Below are 9936 nucleotides of genomic sequence, written 5' to 3'. Positions count from 1 at the left end.
AAAGAAGTTTTTTAAAAAAACAACGAAAAAACCCAACAATGTTCTTAGCTGGGGACAGAAAAAAAACCCAAAACAGGTGGCTTACTAGATTTGGCCCTCAAATAGTTTGCCAACCCCTGTTCTAGGTGAAGAGAGTGAAATCTCACAACCTAGTAAGGTTGAAAGCTTGACATGAGAGAACTCTGGTGCCTCAGAGTCTGGGTTCCTAGCTGCTCATTGCAGCCAGCCCAGCTTCAAGACCACAAGGGGCAAGGTAGTATGAGAGCAGCCTTCTGAACCCAGGCCAGCAAAAGCTGAAATAAGGACTCGTAGCAGCAACCCAACTTTAGATGTGATATTTGTGTGACCAAGGTTATGTAGGAATTGAGCAGAACTTTGACCCTACTCCTCAGAGACCCAGTGGTGGAGGGGAGTCTATGCCCTAAAACATTGGCATATTTTGTTCTCTGCAGTAACTATCCCTTTGTTAATGCTAATTGATTGTAAGTGGTTAAATGGAACTAGGAAGCTACTGATAGGCTCCTAACAATGGGGAGAGCAGGGATGATAGCAGCTTGAGTGAATAGTGGTAGAGAAAAGATAGTTTAGCACCTTAAGTTTATTGCCTAGAGCCTGGAGGGGCCGATACAGTAGTTATGGCTTGGCAAGAGCACAAGAGTACACACTCCCCTAATGGAAGACCCCTGTCTGGATTCCACCACCTCAGTCCCTATTATACTTGATGAGAAAAAGGTGATAGCACTTTACAAAATGACCTCAGGAAGGGCACCTGGATGCAATAGAAGACCTAAAATGTTTTCTTTTCCTTTGGGAAGGCAGAACAACTTTTTTTTAAAAATTAATTTATTTTTAGTTTTCAACATTCACCCTAAGGTGTTTTTTTTTTTCCTTTAGGAAGTCAGAACAACCTTTGTAAAAATAATTAATTAATTATTTTTTAGTTTTCACCATTCACCCTAAGATGTTTCAAAGACAGGGATAGATTCTCAAGCTATGTCAACGCAGAAGACTCAAACCTTTGGATACAGGGACTATGTCTTACCCAAATTTTGTATCTGTGTTCTGACTGCAGCAGGCACTTGATGCTTTTTTTTTTTTTGAATGAATGCATTCTCAAAATATGGAAAAGATCACAGATGATATTTTGAAAAAAAAAACTAACTACAAAGCAGATGTAAATAATGACTGATACATATTCCCTTTTTCTTCTATAAAAATCTTTATGAAAATACCATATGCCTACCTTGAGGGCATCCCTGATTCAAGCATGACAAAGGAGTTGGCAAGTTTTGATGGATGATTCTCTGCAGAAGACCACATACTTCATAATCAGAGCAGTGTAGAGGACATATGATCCACTGTGTTTTGTATTTATTGATTTATTTTTAAAAAAGCATTTGACTCAGTAGAATAAAATGCAGTCTTCAAAGTTCTGTTCCTCTAAGATTCCTCCCACATGTATATTAAAATCATACATGACTTTATGACAGAAATTACTATGAGGGTAACTGTTCAATGAGAGACTGTAGCTTATTTAAATTTTGTTTTTTTCCTAAGCATCTTACATAATACTCTGCACATGAGGGTAGGGAAATTGGAACCGAATTCAATTGGTATAGGGAACTCTCGGATGAGGGAACTCCTTCTGCTCATGCAGGTTGGCACTTTTGGTGTACCTTCTAGCTTTAGAGAATTGGTCTGAGAAGCTTAGTAATTTGCCTAGGGTCACACAGCATGGATCAGAGGATGAGACTTGAACTCAGTTCTTCCTGGTTTTAAGGCCAGCACTTGATGAATAAAGGATCTGTTGAACATAGATACTAAGTCAGTAAATACAGGATAATGGAAAGAGCCCTGATCTTTGAGTTAGAAGACTAGCAGCGGGGCTTTGCCACTGGACAATGAACTACACATCCCTGAACCTGAGTGTCCTTATCTTAAAAGGAGAAAGGGCCCAGATCATTTCTAATGTCCCTTCTACATCTACCATTCTGGATATTCTGTGATAAGCTCATGTAAAGTGTCCACCAGGATCATAGAAATCCTAAAGAAGAATTCCATGTTTATAGTAAGGATTTTAAATTTACCTATTCACAGGTATCACCTATCTACCCATTGCTTTTCTGTATCTCTCTCCAGTAATGCTGTCATCTATCACTTTCTCTGTAACTCTCTCCAATCATCTTATCTATCATCTACCTATATTATCTTTATCCATCCATCATCTACATATTCATTCATCTATCATTTACCTCCTCTATCTGTCTATCTGTCTATCTATCTATCTATCTATCTATCTATCTATCTATCTATCTATCTATCTATCTATCATCTACCTATCTGTTGCTTTCTCGTATCTCTTTCTCTTTCCAATTTCTCTATCATATATCTGATCTCCCCCTCCCTTTCTTTGTTTACTTGGCACTTAGCAATGGACCCTGCATCCAGTAGGCACTTAATAAATACTTGTTGCCTCACAGGCACTGCTTGTTAAGTTGTGCCTAGAAGTGAGAAGCAAGAAGAGACAAAGACAGATCAAACTGGAGAGACTTTGTAGCATTCCCAAACTCCTTGCTGCCATAAAATTAATTCTCTTTTCTCTAAGAAGGCAGGATAATAAATCCAATATTCTCTAAGTGGTGTTAAATGGCCAGGAATCATGAATCACCATTATCTCTGAGGATTCACAATTGTGCATGAACCAAAGGACAAAAGAAATCCACATGGCGGGTTGTACCAATGAGGACAGGCAGGAGAAGTTTCCAAATAAACCATTGATAATATCAATGACTGGACGTGGATGGTGATCTGTTGAGTAATGGATAGCCAGAGTGGGACGCTGGTACTTAAGAAACAAGGGAAGGGCTCTAGGATGGTGGGGAGGGTGTTCAATGGAGGACTGCTAGAACAACAGGGACAAGAATTGTACAGGCTAGGAAGCTTCATCTGTCTCCTAACACTATGTCTTTGCCCAGGTGGTCACCCAAGTCAGCAAAGTATTCCTCTCTCATCTGTACCTCTTAGAATTCTTAGCTCCCTGCAAGAAGCCTGAGAAAAGCCTTCCCCTATGTCCCCAGCTGTTAATCCTTTCTTTTCCTTGGAGTTCTTTGATCTATAGTTCTCATATTTGCATTGGTGCAGTAAGGGTCAGAGACAAATTGATTGATTAAGTGACTTGCCCAGGGTCACACAGCTAGTAAATGCCTGAGGTCAAATTTGAACTCAGGTCCTCCTGAGTCCAGGGTCAGTGCTCTATCCACTTTACCACTGCACTGCCCCCTTTTGATGGAGCTTTCATAGGTCAGAGATTCTTCCAAGGCAGATTGGAGAGGTGAAGTGACCTATAGTATATAGGACAAGCCAGGAGGTGGCAGAGATGGCACTTGAACCCAGGTCTTTTTAACTCTGAGACTGATTATCCACTGCCAGGCTGCCTCAGACTGGACACATGGTGTTCAATAAATACTTGTTAAGTTGAAGGCATGGAGGCATTTCCAATACTCCCCATGTAGAAAGGGTACCCAAACCTAGGAGTAGAAGGCTGATTTCATACATTTTACTTTCTGGGTTCAGGACCACTTTCTAACACATTCAGGGCTGCATGATCTTCCCAGTGTTTTATGAAGATTCCTAAGATTACAAGATGAAATTAGGGCAGCTAGGTTGTGACGTGGATAGAATGCCAGGCCTGGAGACAGAAAAATCTGAGTTCAAATTCCAGCCCTAGACATTTACTAGCTGTGTGACCTTGGACAAGTCACTTAACCCTGTTTACCTCAGTTTCCTCATCTGTCAAATGAGTTGGCGGAGGAAATGGCAAACCACTCCAGTATCTGTAAAGAAAACCCCAGATGGAGTCATAAAGCCAGACATGACTGAACAACAACATTGATTAAGTTGGTTACTTCATAAAGGGCTGCCAAAACAGTAAAATCACAGATCTGGATTTCTCCACCCCACCCCCCAAAACCTCCTGGGTACCTTGTAACAGGAGGCTAGGTAGGTTAAAAAAAAGTTGGCTAGATTTTAAATAGTTTTATGATTATTTTTTGAAAAGAACCTTTGTATTTTAACTTTATTAAAAAATTTTTGAGTTTTGAATTATCTCCCTTCTCTTGCTCACTAAGAAAGAATGCAGTGTCATATGTATAATATTTCTAAGGTGGTTATTACATATTTGTAAATTCCAGGGGGAAAGAGAGTTGGGGCTGGGATACAAAAGATTAATACTCGTACTGTATGCTGAACAAGAGGAAAGACAAGCAGCCAGGTGGCCAGTGGATAGAGTGATGGAGTCAGGAAAGCCTCATTTCAAGTTCTGTCTCAGACACTTCACTGTCTGTGTGGGAAATCTGGGCAAGTCATTTAAACTCGATCTGCCTCAGTTTCCTCAGCTGTAAAGTGGGAATAATAATAGCCTCTACTTCCCAGGATTATGGAGAAGATAGAACGCTTGTTAAGCTCTTTGCAAACCTTTAAGTGGTAAATAAATGCTGGCTGTTATTTTAAGCTTAATAACTTTAGACTGCACTAAAACTTTTGGGACACCTTGTAATTCTACATATGTATGTACATATCAGTAGATGTATCTTTCCCTACATCTACATACACACATGCATACATATATGTGTGTGCACATGCGTATATATACACATGTATACGTGTATGTGCATTTATGTGTATATACACAAACACACATATATATTTTCCAATGCCTATTGATAGATATTGCCACACCCATTCTGATTCTTAACAGTTTTTCTCTAATCATTCATCTGAAGCCTCCCCTTGCATGTCTTGTCCAAGAGCGTTCTTAACATCTGCTCCACATAGGCATATGGAGACCCTAGATTTCTTTCACCTGATTTTCCGTGCTCTTGCTTTAGAGAGGTCGACGGGTTCTCTGCAGTTATAATAAGCAGCGTTTATGTATTGCTCTAAGGTTTGTCAAGTGCCTTACAAACGGTACTGGTTTTAGCATTAGGAACCGAGGTGGGCTTAATGCCTGCGTCAGCTGCTCAGTGGTTTTGCGACCCTAGCTAGGCAGCTGGTCTGGCCCCTCTTGTGCCTCAGTTTCCCCCACTGCAAAATGAGTAGGTGGGGTTCCGCGGTCCCCGACGTCCATCCTCTCTCTAATCCACGCTCAGATGACTCTCTGGGTGATGCTCAGCCTCTCGTGGCATTTCTCCTCTCCTCAAATTTCCCATCCCTACTTTTTTTTCTAGCAGAAAGGAGTAGTTGGCTCGCAGGTCCTTCAGTCTAGACGAAGGACTAAGTTTCATTGTGGGAAGAGAAGGGACTGTGCCTGGCCGAGTTACCGGGAGTGAGGGGTGCAGCGCTAAGGCGCGGTTGGGATTAGCAGTCAGTCAATTAGTAAGCACTGATTAGGCGCCCAATGGGTGGGCACTCCCACTCCGCCAAAGGCAGTGCCTGCCCGCAGAGGGCTTACACACAGTCTGCGGAGGTTAAGGGACATGGAAATCTCCGAGTGGCTGGGGCAGAATGCCCCCTTTGCCCCTCCAGCACCCCATTTCTAATCTAAATCGGATCTGAGAGGAATGCAAGCCCGGAGGGGAAGTGGAACGAGGCTCGGGGAAGGCGACCAGCGGGTTGTCTGCTATGGCAGCGCCGGGCTCGCCCCGCCGCCCCACAGCCTAGCCCCCGAAGTGCGGGGCGGAGCGAACGGAGCGCGCGCCCCACGCCGGCGGGGGCCAGAGGAGCGAGGTGACGTCACCCCCGGGTGGGCTCGCTTTTTCATTAATGAAACCGGCGGGCGCCGGCGCATGCGCGGCAGGGTCCCCTCCCCCTTCTCCCCCCCGCCTTCCTCCCTGCTCCGCCCCCCTCCTCCCCGCTCCCCCCTCCCCTCTCCGGTCGCTAGCTCGCTCTCGCTTTCTCTCTCTCTCTCTCCCCGGGCCGTGGAAAAGGATCCCACTTCCGGTGGGGTGTCATGGCGGCGTCTGGGGCTGGGATGGCCGAGGGGAGACGGCGCTAGTGGGGAGAGCGACCCAGAGGGCTCCCCCCTCCCCTCTCCCCTTCCCCCCTCCCCCGGCCTGCCAGCCGACGCCCCCTCCCCCTGCCCCCTCCCCGCGGGCCGCCGGCCGCGGCCCCCACCCCCACGGGAGGGAGCCCGGAGCGCCTCCCGCCCGGGCCCCCTCCCTTGGGGCCCCCGGCCCCTCCCCAGCCTCGCCGGGCTTCGGGACGCTCGAGCCCTCCGCCTGCTGCCCTCCGCCCCAGCCCCCCGGCCGCGGGGCGGACATGGCCGCGCACAAGCCGGTGGAATGGGTCCAGGCCGTGGTGAACCGCTTCGATGAGCAGGTAACGGGCCAGCCGAGGCGACCAGGGCGGGGGGACCCCTCCTTGGGGGCGGGGGCGGGGCCCCTAGGGCTCCCGGGTGGAATGGGAGCCCCGGGAGGGCTGGACGTTCCGTCTGGAGCACGTAGTAGGCGCTTCCCGGCTCCGGGATCGGTGCGGGGCCGGAGCGCCCCGCCAGCCCAGCCCCCTTCCTTGCAGCCCTGCGGCGGGGGGCGCAGGCTGGTGACCCGGGGGGCTTTCTGGGGCGAGCCATCTGGTTTCAATCACCCCCCCTTCCTATTTTTTTGAATGGGGGTAAGCAAAGAGGAAGATTTCCTTCTTGCCGTCTCCCCAGTGTTCCTCCTAGTTGGAGGGTGTGTAACCCAGGCCCTTCGGATTGCACCCCCCCACCGCCCCTCCCCCGAGCCGTCCCTTTTGCTTCCTTACTTAAAAGAGGGAAGAATAAAGGCCGGGTTCCCTCCTGACTTTATGCCGGATTCCCTTCCTTTGCCCGTGCACAGACTAACCACCCCTTCCCCAGCCCCGGCGGAGCTGAGTGAACAGACGATGGGCTTCGCGCTGCCGGCCTGTGATCTCCCCCAGGGCTTTGGTCCTTAGCCCGCCCCCACCCCCAGGATTGTTTTCCCCCTTCCTTTGTCCCTGCTCCCCCCATTGCCGTTACTCGCACAAGTGAGAATCTGGGTTGGGGGGGGAGGTGAGGGAGACTTGGGAACACTGAGGGTCCCACAGCCCCGGCGGCTGCGGCGTGCTGTGGGAGTGGGGCCGAGTGTCGGCTTCCATCTGTTAGATGTGCAGGAGCACTTTCATTGAGAATTCTTGAGGACTCCCCTAGGCTGAGGATGGGACTTTTCCCGGAGTGGCACACACTCGGAGAGTCCTTGGGCTCTCTGGTGGCCAGGACCAGTGCTGCTCCGGGGGGCTCGGAAGCGTTCCCAGGGGGTGATTTTCTGAGCTGTGTGAGCCCCGAAGGAGAAGGAAATTGTCAAAGGCTGAGCTAATCCGTTGTGTTTACTGTGTATAATAAACATGAAACTGGGGGGGGGGGGGGCAGTTCTTGTGTGTGATCGATAAACATTTCTTTGCTGAGCTGAGTGTTTTTGACCCATCCGAAGGGGGGGGGGGCGGGAGGAAGAAGTAGAGAGTGGGGGGGGGGGGGACGACTTAAGAAACTAAATAGACTAAATCTTGAGGCTAGAAGAAAATCTCCAAGAGTTATCTAGTCCTCCATCCTGTCTCCAGGCAGCACCAGCCCAGACTTAATCTTACCTGATTTCACCATCAGGAGGAGTAAATTGTTGCTACATTTAATTCATTTATTATTGTTAGGATAGACGACGGAAATTTAACTCGTAGAAAAGCCTGCAATGTGTCTCATTTTTATCTTACGTTAAAAACACCCCAAAGTAGAGTTTCTCTTTTGATTGACAGCCCAGGCAGGCATTCTGTTTCTTTCTCTTTTTTTTCACCATTATTTCTATCGGATTCACCTTGAATTATTGACCTCCTGTGCATATCCTTAAGTATCACCGGAAAAAAGACCTCGGAATTGAAAAACCGAATGGTTGTGATTATGTGCTCTGTAATGCAAGAAAATGTTTCTCTTTGTGTCCCCAGTGTTAAAAGGCCTGAGGCTTTGTCGTTTCCTTTGTCATGTGTATTGTGGAATCGCGCTTGCCAACATCTGTTAAAAGTTAAGGGCTCTAGCTATTTAAACAGAAGCATTTTTCTCTGCTTTTCCTGTGTAATGAAGGAGAAGGTATATCAAGCGAGTTCTTCCCTGGATTTTTGCTTTACCCCCCCTTAAAAGTTTGCTAGCTGACTTCAGGGAGTGCCCATAGAAAAGGATCATTTTTAGGAAGCCCTAAATAAAGTTATTGCTGAAGGGTCAACAAAGTGCCACCTAAATTTATAATTCTCTTGGAGAGAAGCAGCTTTCATTTTTCGGGTGAGGAAACTGAGGCACTTCATCGTTATAGGCCACGCAGCCTTTTAGTGGCTAAGTACTGGTGTGAAGAGAAAGTCAGCACTTGCCTTTAAGTTTCCAGGCTGGAGTGGAGGGGAATGAGTCTGGGTTTTGGAACTACCAGGCCTGGGTTTGAAGGCTGCTTTCTAGTCAGGAACCTTGAGCAAATTATTTAGCTTTAGATTTGTTTGTCTCTTTTTGCAAAACTGTACCTTTTCTCTGGGTATTTGCATGAAAAGTGCTTTGTGAATTGGAGATTGTGAAGTGCGTTGTAAATGTGAGTTACTCAACTTTATCACCCACAAAACTGACTTTTGCAGGGAGCAGGTTTCCGTTGTCATTAGGCAGAGTGCAGTCTGTACATAGTCTGCCATGACTATAGAAAGATATTGAACATTTCCAGGTATTGCTGAAAATTTTGTGTTTTGGAAAAAAATATCCAAAATGTTTCATGGCCTCTGGAAAAAAGTTAAATCAATTTCAGTCAGTCAATCAGTATTTCTTAAGAGCCCACTGTGTATCACTACTGGGCTCAACTCTAGAGATTTCTAGAAGTGAAAGGCAGTCCCTGCCCTGCAGGAGCTTACAGTCTAATGGCGGAGACAACATATAAACAAACGTATTCTATGCAAGCTTGGATAAATAGGAAATAATTAACTGAGAAAAGGACCTGGAATTAAGAGGGATTAGGGAAGATTTCCTGTAGAAAGTGGGATTTTAATGAGGCCTTAAAGGAAACCAGAGGTGTCAGTAGTGGGAGTAGAGGTGGGAGAGTGTTGAGGGACAGCCAGAAAAAATGCTTGGCTTCTAGAGGGGGATGTTTCTTACATTTTATAGATATCCATAGATATAGATCTATATATGGATATGTAAAATCTATCTAGTTATTAAGATTTGAGTACCCAAGAAAGGATAGTTTCTTTTATTTAAAGATGGAATCTGCTTTTGTCATCAAATTGATGACCATTTAGAAGGGATATTTAGTATCTGTGAGTGAAGTGGATCTCATTTCCCTTAAATCATTTGTGGTGTGAATTTCATTGTCTTCTGTTTGTAATTATATTGCTATTACTTGCTACTTGGTGAAACAGTCTCAAAGAGTACCAGAGTTCTTTTAATTTGCACCACTTTTTTATGTATTGAATTCAGTTCCTTAACGTTTGAGACATTATTTTCTGCAGTTCATCAGAGTAGTTTTAAAATCAATTTGTAGGGCATGGTAAACAACACCACATACTGGTTTGTTGTTGTTGTTTTTTTTACCCTTATTATGTTCTAGATTAGGGAAGGTAATCTACTGAAGCCTGGGCATTTCAGTACCCTAAGTATTTATGAGGTCCCTACTGTGGGTTAAGTCAAATTATAACAACAGTCCCTACCCTCAAAGAACTCCCACTCTCCCTGGGGAGGCAGGGAATAGACTTTACTACAGAAATGGGTGTCTTGAAATTTGGATTCTACAGGTGCATGTTCTGGCCTCACGCTTACGTGGTTTTTTGTTTTGTTTTGTTAAGTATTATGAGTTAGAAATGCCTGAGCCTAGACTCTGGGTCTGTTGCTTGGAGTCGTTGTTCCTCAGATTTCTGTGAAATTGAGGAGAGAGCTCTAGCTTGTCCGAATCTCAGCCCAGTTAGGAAGGAAGGACTTCAGAGGCTGCCCTG

General features: G+C 46.0%; 1 protein-coding gene across 17 annotated transcripts in view; it reads left to right on the top strand.

Moving 5' to 3' along the window:
• The first annotated feature begins 5918 nt into the window (after window positions 1–5918).
• The window catches only part of NF1 (neurofibromin 1), a 241518-nt gene continuing 237500 nt past the window's right edge, over window positions 5919–9936 (top strand). For 12 of the 17 annotated variants that reach the window (XM_072645004.1, XM_072645003.1, XM_072644999.1 and 9 more), the window contains exon 1: window positions 5919–6315. In XM_072645004.1, coding sequence (XP_072501105.1) covers window positions 6256–6315 — 60 coding nt within the window. In that variant the 5' untranslated portion in view covers window positions 5919–6255. The remainder of the gene's footprint in view (window positions 6316–9936) is intronic. The other 5 variants (XM_072645010.1, XM_072645008.1, XM_072645007.1 and 2 more) reach the window with 1 other exon arrangement.

This window comes from Notamacropus eugenii, chromosome 2 (genome assembly GCF_028372415.1).
Source record: "Notamacropus eugenii isolate mMacEug1 chromosome 2, mMacEug1.pri_v2, whole genome shotgun sequence".
Taxonomy (NCBI): Eukaryota; Metazoa; Chordata; class Mammalia; order Diprotodontia; family Macropodidae; genus Notamacropus; species Notamacropus eugenii.
Note: the sequence above shows the minus strand (reverse complement) of the source record. Positions and strands in the feature narration are given on the sequence as shown.